General features: G+C 42.1%; 1 protein-coding gene across 4 annotated transcripts in view; it reads right to left on the reverse strand.

The window, feature by feature from the left end:
• tcf7l1b (transcription factor 7 like 1b) overlaps window positions 1–9,293 on the reverse strand; it is a 31,281-nt gene extending 21,988 nt beyond the window's left edge. For 2 of the 4 annotated variants that reach the window (XM_078952096.1, XM_020705586.3), the window contains exons 1-3: window positions 7,888–9,292; window positions 7,733–7,805; window positions 7,529–7,656 (exon numbers count right to left, since the gene is read on the reverse strand). In XM_078952096.1, the coding sequence (XP_078808222.1) occupies window positions 7,529–7,656; window positions 7,733–7,805; window positions 7,888–8,073 (387 nt within the window). In that variant the 5' untranslated portion in view covers window positions 8,074–9,292. Of the gene's footprint in view, window positions 1–7,528; window positions 7,657–7,732; window positions 7,806–7,887 lie in introns of all 4 variants that reach the window. The other 2 variants (XM_011479088.4, NM_001252248.1) reach the window with 2 other exon arrangements.
• Window positions 9,294–15,622: the final 6,329 nt, after the last annotated feature.

Here is a 15,622-nt window from a genome sequence, read left to right on the forward strand (position 1 = left end):
GATCCCTCCCATTTCACACGAGAATCAGACCTGCCCCTAAAGCCTGCTTCAGGGATTTCCAATAGCAAGCTCCTCCAATCCATGTACATATCAAACAAAGGGGTTCCTAGGCCTAGTCCTTGTCATAAATGGTTGATTAGATCAGTTAAAAAAAAAAAAATTTACAAAAGAAATTTGACATTGGAGGGATTTTGTTCTTCCTTTATGGAAATCTACCTGTGAAGCTTCCACATTGGACACGAGATTCACCTTAGTCTAGCAGATGCTTTTTATCCCAAAGCCCATTCTGAGTGCATCACATGATAAAATCATTAAACAAAGAAACCAAATCATGCTGATTATCTGAGGGCAGGGACCGCGGGGAATCCCGCTATCACTGAAGACCGCCTTATGTCTCCAAAGCACAAGGCCTGCAATCACAGCCGTTAATCATGACTAATCCAGAACATTACCTCATAATTTCAAATCGAGCTGATAAGGTCAGGAAAAATGGGATGTCCTGGAGTAGGGGGGCAGTATAAAAACCTTGACCCCCTCTATAGTGTTTCTCTTTTGCTGCTTTCGCTGTTTGTTCCAACACGATCCACAAGTCTGCTTCAAAACAGCGAGGCTGTGCATTTTACACGGCCTGCGCCTTGTCTTGGCTTTAATCGAATTTGATTCACAGGAGAACATTGTGACTTCCTAACAAGTACAATTGGTTTATGGGGTAAAAAGAGGGGGAAAGGGGGCACTACAAGGTGAAATCATTACCAATATTAGGCGGAAAAGCAGCCTCAGCTCATGGGAAAATTGTAAATGTGTGATATTGACCAAACAACTTAAAACACCACAAAAAAAGAAAATATCTGCCATAATAATAACCAGAACATATAAATTGACCAATTTTGTCAGTGAAAATTTAAAGATCATTTGCAAAAGAGGTATATTTCACAATTTAAGTAATCAAAAATAGTTTGACAAACCAGTTGGTCTTTGTTAATTTGGAATAATTAAAGAAGTTAGTTCATCATTTAACCTAATTATATAAATTAATGTATGATTAAATGGTCTTTAGCATTACATACATTTATTTAGCTAGTTGTTAGAGATAAACGACATTCCAGTGAGTCTCTATACATAAAACATTTTCCTTAAAATCACACTTTGATCGTCTTTTGAAAAAAGCATTCTTGTAACTAGTTTTAATTTTAGCCAAATTATAAAAATCTGTATTTTGTTTTCAGAACAGAGTTCCTGCAGTAGTTCCTCAGAAATGTACCTCTGACTTGTTAATGTAGAGTAAGCCTACCCCCACTTCCCAACACCCATCTGTTTACACACTCTCCTGCTATCTAACAGCCCCCTCACACCCCAGACCTAACATTAGCGGTGCAACAAAAATAGTGGGCAATATCAGAGCTATCCAGCCAGACAGTCTGCAAGTGGATAAATAAGAATGGAGCAGAGCGGGCAGCTTGTAGACTGCCGATTAGAGCTTCTTTATCACTGCTACGTCTTCTTTTCGTCTGCTCGTGATTCACAACAACTTTAATAAGAAATACTCAGAAATGCAATTTTAAGCCTCATTTCCTAAGAAAAATACTACAAAAACATGTTAAGAACAACCAAAAACACTATTTTCATCTATAGGTGGCAACTTTTATGTTTACAGTAGAACTGCTGTAATGTGATATCAGAGTATTGTAGATTATGTATCCCAAAGCAGGAGAGGCCTCAGGATTTTCACCCATATTCTTGATGTGCTGTGCATAGAGTAGCTTTCCCAAGTGGCAAAAACTGGAAAGCATGATTTATAACTTCTGCAAGAAGAACAGCTGCTCTGCTTGTACCGTCAACTAAACTGATCCAGGGCGGATATCCATCCACTTCTTAATTTAGTGTGACCACTACAACCTTACTGATACTATATGCATAGAGTACAACATGGCCAGTAAAAGACCAGGTGGCCTTTATATGACCTGAAGCAGGGCCTGATGTAAATCTAAGCTGTGCTGATGCTACTTGTGCATGATCTGATATCCCCCAATCTGATTGGCCTGTGACTGTGAAGGAATGATGAGGCATTGTGGTCTATGACAGAGAAGCGTTGCTCTGTGGGAGACAGAATCCCTCTGATAAGTGAGTGCCTCAAGGTCTGGAACCGGGCCCACCTCAGGATAACATCCTACGGAAAAGCAGCACCCGTATCTGCCCCAGTTTGTGCTCCCACCATCACATCTCATCAACAATCGCTCCTCCTGCCTGCTCTCCTTCTCTCGCTCCTTCTCCTGCTGCCTGCAGTGCCTAAACTGAAAACAGCTGGTTGGAATACCAGACTGATGAAACCCTGTTTAGAGCTTTTTGTTTTGTTTTTTCTTTGTCTTTTCTTCCTTCTGCACAATCACATTTTAATAGCATGGTACTGAGAGTTTAAGGTACAATTACAGCAGGAAATCTGACTTTTAAACAGTCACAGACATGAGACTGTTTAAAAAGAAAAGACCACAAACAACAGAAAATTTTCGGAGTTTATCTATACCGAACAAATTTCACTGTGCAGACTTTTTTTTTTAACAATCACATCATCACAAATTTCACTGAGGTAAAAGCGTTGATAGATTGTCAAATGATTGAATCCTGAAAGAAAATTCCAGCCTTTTACTTCTTAAGAATCTGCTTGTTTGGTCTTGAGTGAAAGTAAACTTCAAAAATATGCTATAACGTGTAAACATGCTAGTGTGTCCGGTTGTAAATGTGTGAGCTTTGTGTCCTTGTCCACCAACTGTTTTGCATTACAGCTCATGAAAAAACAAAAACAAACTGACCATTTGGGCGAAAAATCATTTTGATTCAATGATGTTTGAATGAAAATGCAAAAATAAAAAAGTTATTTTAACTATTAGTTTTAGGAGTTTTATGACTGAGGGTGACTTTCTGTGAGCGTGACTACATACTTCTTGCAAATCCAGGGGCCCAGCCCTCCCAGTTTGCACTAGGACTCTGGGTTAATACCACAGAGCAGACAGGACTAAGCTGGTATTCACAAAACACATGATACATGACTCCACCCCCATGTCTCCATCTCCCAGAGTTATAATTCCCTGAAAAAACTTTTTTCTTTTAGTATAATTAGCAGCTGTGGAGCAATAAAAACGAAAGTGCTTTGGGCTTCCTGCACCAGCGTTCTCTGTCTCGGAGTAGTGGAGCGATGGCTATCCAGTCAGGTTTGCAGAAGAGCAAAGGCAGTGCCTTTTAACTTTCACCAAACACCTTAATATCTTAAATGTGCAACAGGCGGTGAAGGCAAGGTCGACAAAATTTCATCACTCGTTGCAGAGATTTTTGGGAGAACTAAGATGTGTTACAGTTTGAAATGTAACACACTGACGGCGTGCGAGGCAGCTCTGGCCAAACATGGTAAATGAGAAAAACACATGAACTGATTTATAAAAAAAAAAAAATCACACATATTCATCTTGGAACATCAAAGGGATTCATTGATGTCACTAAACATGGGGAGTCTGCGGCTGGAGAGGAGAGATGTTGGTTATCCTTTCCTCAAAGGATGCAGAGATGCTCCTGATGGGCCCCCTTCGCTCAAGAAGCCAGAGAGCGCTATAAACAGAATTTCTAATGTCAAGCGGGCGAGTGGGTGGGTTAGGTAGCAAACTAGCGGGCTATGGCGAAGCAAGAGGAACTGACGCCAGCTCATGGTCTCCACAGAGACTGGAGAGGGAAGAATACAGACCGGGACTGACACCATTTCGCACAGCTCTGTGCAAGAGATGTTAGCAGAGAAGCATGGGCATTCATGATGAAAGGGAAATGCAAATGAGAAAATATTCACGTTTGCACAAAGAAGGTGCTATAAAAGAAAGAAACACTGCTTTGTACCTTACTTGATTATAGTAGTTGAACTATAGTTTAGCTTTTTTTTACACTTTTACTTCCTTAAGCCTAAGCACAAAGATCCTTATCAGAAAGGAACAACTCCAGGCGAGAGTTTTTATGCATTTCTGCGGTTGCTTGGAATCTGTTGCTAATTAAATAGACTAATTTTGAAGTGTTGGGGGGGGGGGGGGGGGGGGGGCCCTTTCAAAACCTGAAACTAAGTCAGAAACATCAGCTCTGTTGACACAGCGCTTGGCCGAGAAAAATATTTGCGCGCTAAGATTCAGGAATACAACACCAATGGTTGTCAGAATGTGAGACCATACACAGTTCCCTCTGTTGCAAAATATCCAAACAGGCTTTACCTGAACGTGCCCCCTCCCCACCCTCTCCCCGCCTCACCCACCACCATCTCCTCCCCACTTCAACCCCCTGCACTCTCAGACTTCGCACAAACAAACGTACGGCACGCATGGCTGCTTGTTTGCCTGTACACACACACACACAGCAAAGATGAGTAAAGTGCCAAGTGAGCCACCTGATGAAAAGACACCCCCCACACAAACAAGCTTTGCTTATGCAGGGAGAGACCCCTTTATTCTACTGGACAATGTCTGTGTTGACTTTTCTTTGTCTGCACATTTTTGAGCACTAAAAGCAGCAGAAAGAATGGCAAAAAAAGAGAAAAGAAATCAGGAAGGCATGCAACCCTCACCACTGACATGTTCAGACCTATACAAACTCTCTATTCCTATCTCCAACTCCCAACAATTTTCTATTCAGCAATCATGCTCTGGAGTTTGAGTGTGTCACCACATATTTGATGAAGATATGTTTGAACGGCTTGTCTCACTCTCGCTTACTTGCAACCTCTCACACACAAGAGGCATTTCGACCTTCAGCGATGATGATGATGATGAGGTGCTAGCCGTTATCCAAAAATGGCGAGGAAGGTGACAAGCGGTGGCATCGAGCAGAGTGTGGCATGAGTCCCACCTGGACGGGACAGATGCAAAAGCTGGAAACTGACAAACTATGTCTCGGGTTTGCTTGGAGGGAGCAAAAAAAAACACACACTGGTGCTACAATACACAGCAGGCAAAAGTCTGGTGGAACATCTCTGCAAACATAAAACCTCCTCCTCAGCTCTCGGTGGATTACAGCGGAATGTCAGCTCTGAACAGGCTTTAAATCAGTTATGCTTGGCCCTCAGGGGAGCCCTGTGCTGATCCCATGAAGGCCTGTCTCTCATTGCTCATGATGGAGATGGCACATTCACATTTCTTTTATAGAATTTGGCACCTGAATCTTTCATCAGGAAGCAAACTGTAAAAAAAATTTTTTTTAAAGTGTTACATAGTAACAGTTGAGCGACTGAAAGCTTTTTGCGAAAACGCTAAAAAGATCTAGAAGTTCTTTAATGAGACAAAAACCAATAGTTAAAAAAAAAAAACAACTTCTGCAATCCCAAAAATATTTACTGAAAGCTATAAAACAGCAGCTCTCCACCTAGAAATAAAAACAAGTGGATTTAGTTGCGTGGTATTAATCACATGATCTGCTTGTCAGGAATAATTTTATCGTCTCGTGCAGCACAAGTACAGCCACATACCATTCCATGCCCATAAAACAAACCCGTCAGTCACAGCAGGGCTTTCGCAGCAGCACAGGCTCATAAAGTCTTTGCGAGCACTACAGTCGTTTGCATCCGAAGACCGGAGAGGTGACAACATCCATTCGCTCACAATGCACATTTTATCCCCTATACTCGGTTTGCACCTTTCCCGCAATGATTGTTGGTCAAAGACCCGGCTGATTAGATCAGACTCCAAGGATCCACAGGTGTAAACAAACCCAGCATTCACTGTTCAAGCTCTTAAATGACTCAAGTCTAAGACTAGAGGGCCTCCAATCAATCACATTCACCGTGCTCTCACTAAGTCAGTAGGGAGGGCAACATGGAGACCTTAAGACAACCACTAAGTATGCCAGCTATTGTTTGCCTGCTTGTTTTCTGCCATGCAGATGATTGACAGTGAGCTCCTTCTGTCCCAATGACCTCATTCCTCTTCTTTTAAATATGGAGGATTATACCTCCCAACTTTAAATCCCTTTTAATTATTTGAACAAATGCCTCAGGCATAAAGAACGAATTTTTTACAAAAAAATAGGATAGGAACCAGATATGATAGGAACCAAATAACCCTGGTTTACTAGATTCCAAATGGATGTCATTTAAGGAAAAAAAAAAACACATCCAAATGACAAATTTTTGCACTTTTTTTTTGAACAGCTTTCCAGAAAACCTGCAACAGTGAAGGCGCCACGCATCACATGGTGCGGGGAGAGCAGCCATTTAGTTAATGAGCCCCAATGGAGACCTCCAATGAAGCCATCAAGACTGCTCAGAATGACAATGGTCAACTAACGCCTTTCTAATTGAATGGAAGGTGAGGGGAGGCGAGGGGAGCGGGCCTGGAACAGTGAAAAGGAGACAGAAAGGTGGGGGGTGGGAGAGCGGTGGTGGTTCTGGGGAGCCTCTTTTCAGCCAGTTGTCTGCCAGGCTTTAACGAAAGTACACGTTTTTTTGGGGAGGGGGGTTGCGACAGGGCTTGGGGGGGTTGGACGCTGATCTCTGGCAGGGATTAGCTCAAGGAAGTTTGCAGAGCCCCGTTTAAAATGTACCAAACAGGCCTTCATCCTGTACTGCTGGTGGAACTTCCTCAAGCTGTGCATATTGGTTTAGAGTCACAGTAACTGCATATTACACGTCTTTAGGCCTTACAGTGGATTTATGCATGCTCATTTGTTATAAACACGTCAATGCAACAGCTTCTCACTATGAAAACCTGAATATGCACATTTGCAAGAAAAAAAAACAAAAAAAGGATAAACTTATTTTTGTATGCAACTTCACCAACAACGGCAGTTAAAAACACAAGTTGAAGAACCCAATCGGCATCACTTCCTTGAGCCTGTCAGCCTTATCTGGACATTAAAAGTGTCTGGACAGCGTCTGTCACAGACACGGCCTCTAATGTGTGTCAAAGCATCTACAATGCAGGATATAACCAAAGGAACAGCCTTTTCCCTTGTGCTGTGTGTAGATACTCGATTGTGGGTTTTAACATTTACAAAGATGGTTCACCCGCAGTCTGAAGAAAAGCCTAAAACCACCACAAAAAAAAACGTTGAAAAAAGAGAGCAACCTTGTGGTAGAAACTTTAGAAATACCTTTAGTTCTAAACTAAATATTTGAAGAAGAGAAGTTTTCATGCGCCTGAAAGTCTCTATAGGAGAACAGTGGTGACAGATAAGATCAGCTTTAGTGAGGCGAGGTCTTTGAAAAGTAAATAATGAAGATCAAGTTTGTGTGTTTGTTGATTTTCTCCCTTTAAGGAAGAAATGTTTTTCATTTGGAACTTTGCCCCCACACAATGGTTAGTTGCCATATGCAAGTTTGGGTGAGAGTGAGTGGCAGTGAGAAATGTATAACCCCCTGAAAGGACAAAGAAAGTAGTTACAACAACTCCTTGAGAGGCCACTTGGAGGGAATATGGCGGTCTGGCAGTGTGCAAGGAACTTTTACGCACGGCTGAAGTTTTTTTGCAGCGTGTGCGCGGCAGAAAGAAAGTAGATTCACCAGGACACTTACTGTTCTTGCACCGGGAGACAGTGAGCCGTTGGATAGGTATGGATTGGTGAGGTCTGGGATCATGAGGAACGGATAGCCAGGGTAGTGGGGACTCTTAAAGAAGCCACCATCTTGCTGTCTCCTCAGCGCTGCAGGGACAGGGGGGAAAGTTGTTAGAAGGCGCATCTACTAACTAAAGCGCGTAAAAGAGAAGCAAAGCTTCACCTTCACTGAAGTACTCTCTTGTTTTCTCATAACTTTCTGAGTCTGGTCTGGTTTGGGGGCGCCTCTCTGCGTGCTGCAAGCACAGGAGGGCAAACTGTGAAAACTCTCCACATTGGGTGATTACTGCGCGCTGGGAGCATTTAATAACAATTTACCTCGGAGTCAGACGAGCTGCTGTTGTTTTCCGACTCGTTCACGAGGGACGACTTCACATCATCCAAGTCCCTCTCCGCGGAAACGTTTTCGGATATCTTTTCCTCCTGCTCCCCTTCGTCTTTGAAGGGGATCATTTCATCGTTGGCCCCTAAGTCATCCCCGCCGCCTCCGTTCAGTTGAGGCATGTTTGCACACCAGTCGATCAGCTCAAACAAGACCAAAAATACAAAATAAACACTCGACAACAGTTTTTTCCCTCTCTTTCGTTTCAGTCCAAACTGGTGCAGTGAAGTAACTACAAGAAACAGTTCATGTTTCAAAACTCCAGTTCCATCCTCAATTCTCGGTCCATGGCGCGTTCCTAAATCCACAGCCTCAAATATCGGTGGAAGTGTGACGTTTGGAACCGTGCGCGCTGCAGCTTTGCCAAACTTTCGCCTCCTCCGCAGCTCGTGGACAACTTTGCGGTCCTTGCGTGGATCTGCGTGCTCCTGAAGAGTCGGGGCTTTCTCTCTCCTCTACAGAAACAACCCAAGCGTCGGGGAGCCTAGTCAAGAGCGAGCAACACGTCTGATCTCATCTTCTGACATCCATGTGTGACAAAACAAGACGGAAGCGGAAAAAAGTGAGGAAAAACTCCGACTTTCTTTTCAAACAGAAACACTTTTCCTAATTCAAGAAAGAAGAAAAAAAAACACGACAATCACAAAGTTTGTTTTAAAAAAACGCACAATAAAGGAAAAGAAAACTAGTGTGTTTTTTGTTTAAAATAAAAAAAAGAACCAAAATAAAAAAAAGATTCAATCAACGGGTCGCCTCTTCCATCCACATTGCTGCCGGGGAATGCGCTCCGAGAACTACTTGGTTGTTGAAGTGGAAGAAAAGCGCAGTCTGTCCGTAGAGGAGGAGTTTGCGCTGAAAACCGACACTTCATTCACCGCTGCGCGCATCAGCTATTCTTAACCCTCAAGCCACCGACTCACAACCACCACGCAAACCAAAGTCAGGACAGCGAAGTTTACGACCTCCTCATTAACTAATATTGCTGGGCTTTGTGCGCAAGTCACGTGATCTGGCTAAAATAAAAACTATTTGGCATGCGCCCATATTTTCAGTCCGGCTCAGGGTAGACACCGGAGACCAAACTGCCTCCAACTGGGTGAAGATGACAGGCCTGGTTTTAGTGACAAACTCATAATTATACATTTCCAGGTAAATTGCACGCCTGTGCTTGCAGACAATGCGCGCCAACACCTGGGATAAGCTTTACCTATTGTGGCCCAACTATAGGCATGACAGTGAGGCAACAGGACGCGAAAGCTGCTGGGGTTTGTGTGTGACAGGACATGCCTGGCCCTCTCTTTTTCTCATCCCTCCTCTGTGGACTGAAGCGCATTGCTCCATTGTTGATTTGAGGAACAGGATTGTTGGGCTGGTTTTGCAAGCTGTCTTGGAAAGGACAGAGGAAGTAGTTCCTTTTTTTTTTTCTTTTGTTTGGTTCCTGTGGAGTAACTTACTAGATCTTAATCATACACTAACATAAAGGTTTTCCAATAAGAAAAAAGAAATTACAAATAGAATTTAACCCTTGATAAATTATTTATTTAGAATAATTTTCGGCCTGTTTTCCATTTTTGCCCCATGACCTCAGACTTTACCATTTCACAAGCTGCCTGTTTCAGAAAAGTACGTCACTGATGTTGTTGACTGAGTGTCAGCAAGCTGAGGGGTTGACTGACAATTCAGCAATCTCCATGGACCTCATTAGATCCCCTGATTCCTTCTGGGTGTGTGCATGTGCACATGCACTTTACAGCTATATACTGTACACATTTTGGTTCAGCTGCACACTGCTTTGTCCCGTAACCTCAGTGCAGTTGCTATTAATGCTTTTTCTTTTTGTGCTTATTTTTTTTTACTCCGATGAATATTTGGCCTCGGGCCCGCACACCATTCCTTGGAGCTAAAAGTTGGAGGCAGGCACATTTTCCGTGCACATTTTTTTTAGATTTAAATCCCTTGGTTTCACATTGTTCCCAGACACCCTTTAAAAACACACACAAAATGTATACATGTTTCTGTATGATAAATTCACGGTTTCCATCCCAGCAGGTGTAATTACGATTATTCAACGTTCATGCAGCACAGTCTTATGAATGATTTACGGAGAAATCAAATATTAAAACAAGCTAAAAGGGGAAAAAAAGATAATGACCATATTCGGACACAGCTCCCTAACAAATCTTTGAAACAATGACACCTTTTTTAAAAAACAAAAAAACAGACATATGCATTTCCAAAAAGTAAAGCATAATTAAAGGAACAGCTTTGTGATGAAGCACATTGAAGAGACTAATAGGAACACATATAAAGAGACTTTTAGTGTTGAGTGTTACAGAATGAAGCTGATTTCTTCCTAAAATCCTTATTCCTTTGGCACAAGAGAATTGTAATAATTGGTGAAAAGTCATTTTACTTTCAGCATGTGAAATAATTCTATTATATCCCCCCCCCCCCCCCCCCCCCCCCCCCCCAGACTGACTGCCTTGTTTGGGGGAGATTGGCTTAAACCGGGAGTTGATGAGGAGTCATGAGAGATGCGATCAGCCACAATCTTAGCCTGGGGGCAGATTGACTGGTGGACAGAAAATTTATTCAGAGGGTGCTGTCCCTGCATCTGCCTTACTTTGAAGTTGCTCTCTCAACTCTGGCATGCCGTACGTGACTGTGTGTTCAGTTTTTTTTTTTTTTCTCACTAAAGAGAATGTGAAAAAAGCAGGGATGCGGCACACTCACGCCTGGGTTTCTCTGAGTATTCTGTGGTTTGCATGTTTCACGGCTGTAATGGAGGAGAGTGTACAGCAAAGGTGGGGAGAGATGCTGCGTGCCAATCCATACTCACTTTGGAGAATTCAAGGTCATCCTTTCATGTTTTGCCAACCATCGGTCAATCATTCTCCAATCAGGCTGGTGCTTAATTCAGGAATAATTCCCATCTCCTCGCCACGTCTCCCTCTCCGTTCTCTGTTTTCAGAAATGTTCAAGCAGTACGCTCTGATCTGCTGCAGTGTGTCCAACATGTTTTGCCAGGCCAAACCCTCCCTGTCAAGTTCTCTCATAATACCAGCTAAAGTGTGTGCAGGACATGTCAGATCACAAAGCGAGCCACTGTTGCCTCTGTCTGTCTCACTTCAGGAGATTTGGATCTCAGTGATTGTCTCCGATGCATAAGTCATGTTCTTTCATTCATCCACGCTGCTGAATAAAACGTCTTTTTTGCTATATCTTAAACAAATCTAAACCAACACCGCTTTGAAATGGTTAAAACAGTTCAAGCTACTCTCGTCCTGTGCTGCAACAAACCAGCATGTGAGCTTCAAACTGTTGTTTCATGAAGCAACATGATGTCCAAAAGGGACAGTCAATCATCAGTCAATATAAGCTTTGAGCTCAGATATATGAAAAAAAAAAGTAAATATCCTAATCAATATTTCTTCTTTAGTGCTTCAGTAGATGTTTTTGTTGCGTCCTCCCTGCTGCTTCTGCCCCAACCAGTTTCTGTCCTCTTGTTTTGGGATTTCCTGCTCTACTGCACTTTTAGCTCATCTAATGAAGATCTGCCAATCCTCTGTTCAACCATCTCTGCCTGTCTGTGCTGGTTTGGATTCTCCAACATCACACCTATCAGGACAAGCACAAGAATTTTCTTAATTTTTTTAATTTACATTTTCTCCGTTTTTAACATTATATTTCACTTACAAGGTTATATAACCTGTTGTCAGTTTGTTTAATATTTTCCTGTTAGCTCTGTATAAGGTGACCTTAACTGTGTAATTTCATTTTATTTTGGAAACTGATTTGTTACACAGCCACACACATTACTAAGACAGGTAAACGCTACATAAAGAAAGCTGGGATTTGAACCATGACCCTCTTTCTGCGATTCGTCCTGGCTAATGTAGGTCTGTACATGAAAGGATTTTAATTTTGTTTTTAATTTTTACCATTTTCAAGGAAAGTACTTATACTTTCCTAACACACGCAGCTTTCAAACTGTAAAAATGGATAACATGCATGTTGCTCACCTTTTTTTTTTTTTTTTTTTTTTTTTTTTTTACGAGGTCATGTCCAAAAACACCATTTTATCAGAGTAATTACCACATGTCTTTGGTGTTTATTTATCCAAGACGTGGTTAGATCCCAACACACAAGCATAAAATTGGAGCCTGCTGCCATATAGTCATTACAGAAGCATCAACAGATTTGCAAAACCTGGAACTTATCATTTGTTGTTTCAGGCAAAGGGCAGGCTCCAGTGCTGATCTTACTCAACTCTTTTGCATCATGACCACTCCGGATTAGCTCACCTCCTCAGTCATCAAACTAAGTCTGAATGGGAGTGCCCAGCGCAATCATGGACCTCACAAAAATAACCTCATATCCGTTTTAATCCACAGAAAGGTCCCCTTTCCAGCCTGGAATGGGCGTAGATGGCATTTAAGACTTTGTGAGGTTATGATTAACTGACAGTTTTTTATTGCTTGAAGGGTGTAACTAAAACACTAAACTGTGAACAGAATAAAAAATACATAAAAAAGGCAAGGCAATTTTAATGGCATAGCACCTTATGTACACACAAAAGGGTTTTACAGAAATGCATCAGCTTTGGCAAGACACAAAAAGATCAAATGAAAAAAAAATAATGCTAGGTAAATACAACACATTTCTAGAGAACACACATTTGATATTGTATAAAATCTGTAAGAGATCCATATTTTAAACAGAGGCTGGAGAACAGAGCAACATTCTAAGTTTGGGACTTACATTTTGGTTAGCATCTAAGTGCAACAGAGTGGCTGGTTCCATCTGTGTACATCATAAAAGCAGCTTCACCCCGTCTGGTTGTGTTTCCAGGTTCCATGCGTTTATTGCTTCCTGCGGGTCTCAGAACTCTGCTGGGTTTGTGTATCACTGATATATTTGACAGGTTGTTGATTCCCACATCATCAAAGACCCACTCTGATGAAAATTGTGTTTTTAACATGTTCTTTTTGCAATTTTTGTTTTATAATGGAGGACACATGTAAAGAAAATTAAGCTTAAAATTTCTGAGTATTTTTTAATTCAAATTCAAAATTATTTTTAAATAAGTTTGTAGCAGTGGTGTAGAAACTACACTGGACGGGCCACAACCTCCCTGCTCTTCCGATAAATCCTCTCGTAGACGATTAGATCCATGTCCATCTTTGTTTTCTAATCTGAGCTGGAGTCTGATTCAAAACTGTACGACTGGATAGCCTCAATATTGCTCATCATTTTTGTTGCACCAGTAATGTTAGGTTGGGGTTGTGAGGGGCTGTAAGCTAGCAGGAGAGCGTGTAAATGGATAGGTACAACTTAGAGGCGAATTTCAAATGAACTACTGCTGCACTGCAGAAACTATTTCTTGGAAAGGTTTTTTGATATTGGCATGTGAGATAAAACATGTGAGATAAAACTGCATAATCCTAATTGGGAATACTTTTACAACAGATAAAAAGATGATCAGAGAGGAACTTTAAGTGAATTATGAACCAGCGACAGTACTTAATTCAATCTAACGATGAGGCAGACTTTAAGGAAACATTAAATAGCAAAAAGTTCATTAAAAGAGATTGAAAGACTGCAAAATAAGATAAGCTCATTATGATAGATTTCTCTAGTGCATCATTGACTGCATGTTTTAGGAAAGATAATGCATCAATGAACAGGTGAATTAATAAACAGGCATTGTCCCGATGACAGCAAATCATTTATTTTCCTACAAAGGATGTAATTTCACCAGAAAAAGAAACTTCAAACGTACCCAAGCCCTGCAGCGGGGATTCACGTGGCTGCTGAGACGTACTGCCTCACACCTCTTGTCTGAAATACATGTTCATGTTTTTCTGTGTTGCGGTGGATGCTTTTAAGAAGCATTATTTCTGAGAACTTCAAAGCCTGCCAAAAGCACTCTCCTTTTCAAGTGTACAGCAGCTTGAAAGAGTACTTATATTTTCCAAATGGACAGGAAGAGGCCCTCACTGGTATTGAGGTGATGCTAATGCAGTTGGTGCTAGCCTTTTTTTTCTCCTTCTTTTCTATTTCTTTTTCAAGGGTGACTCATTTTACTGCCCAGGAACACAACCTGTGTTAAAACTAATAGTCTTTTACAGGCTTCATTTTATATGTCCTTTAATTTCTCATTATTTTAAAGACAAGAAGACAAATATACTTTTCATTTTGCTGTGTGTCCATATGGAAACCTGGCTTTTATGGCTAAGGGGAAAAAAACAAGCAGAGCCAACAATGCCCACAGGTCCTCATGGACACCATTTATAATGTTCAGCCCAGCAATCTAAGTACCACAATTGTCTGAACAACCTGAGTTAGACTTTCCAGATGCTGCATGCAGGATTTGTGAAATTCCCTGGTTTTATTGATCCATTTTTTACTTGCAAGGGCTCCGTCTTCAACTGTCTGTGTTTTCTCAGCTGAGGATGAACAGCACCGCTCCTCGGAGGATTGGAGATCATTCCCCGTGATGTAAACGCTGCCCAAGTCAGAGGCCGTTGACTCTATTTAATACATCTGCCAGGGTTTTTATGAGTATGACACAACTGAAATGGTTTGCATTATGTGTGAACCATACGTTCCGGCTCGGCATGCATGGCAGCAGACAGCTGGAGGTAACTTGAGTCCGTCGGTCACTTATCAGCCCTGGCATCCTTGCCATTTCCCGTAGCCATCTTTAAGCCAGAAGAATCCAGTCTTTGTTTTCATCTCTATGTGCCCTGTGTTAACTCAGCAGCCCTGTGCTGATTGTTGCTGAGATATTAAAGAAAATGGTAGATGTGTCTTTGTCCATATTACTCTGTCTTGTGACTTCCAGGCTTTGTGTATATGCGTGGATATGTGCGGGTGCGTGCATACACATGTCTGTTGAAGTCGTGGTGGTGGTGGTGGGGGTTGCGTGTCTAAGTTTTAGGGAGCAGCTGCACCTGCCCTGTATGTCAACATCAGGGTCTGGAGCAGACACTCAAGAAGAGAGGTGGCTTTCACTCTGCTGGCCTCACTGGAGTTGCGTATTTCCAAAAACAACAATGACCACGCAGCAGCGCCGGGCCACGGAGCTTTCAGGCTCTATGGGCTTGGCGCCTGCTCTGTGTGGCCTTGAGATTATCTGCCAACTGAGCCTCCACATACAGCCTCATTGGACTTAGTCAGGTCCCCCCTTGTTCTTGTGCTTCTAAAGTTTCCAGGATGCTTTTTGACTGTCTGTTTTACACATAAGAGGCATGATCCCCCAATGGGATTGTTATGAGGTTACCAGGGCGGTAGCAGAGGGGTCAGGGAGAAACTGTCAGTCTATTTCCTTTCTCTGGCCTTGGGAAACTGCACCACAAGACTTGAGTATTTTTAGCATCCTCGCTGGTTTTTATCTGCGAGTATCCACAGCAGAAGACCAACATAATCTAGGACTTTTTTTTTTTCTCACGGATTCCTTATTATTAGCGTTGTCTTTTTCAGACGGTGCGTTCACTGCCTATAGAATGACCACATTTGGTGCGCAAGTGAGTGGGAAATATGCACAGGGCCTGGAAAACATCATCTTTATGTGTCAGTCTTTAAATCTCGTATCGCTGGACGTGTCTGGACTGATGGCTGGCTTACACTCGGACATCCACAACTGGTGATTGCTGTTTGCATGGTTAT

Source organism: Oryzias latipes, chromosome 9 (genome assembly GCF_053564925.1).
Source record: "Oryzias latipes strain Hd-rR chromosome 9, Olatipes_Hd-rR_3.1".
NCBI lineage: Eukaryota > Metazoa > Chordata > Actinopteri > Beloniformes > Adrianichthyidae > Oryzias > Oryzias latipes.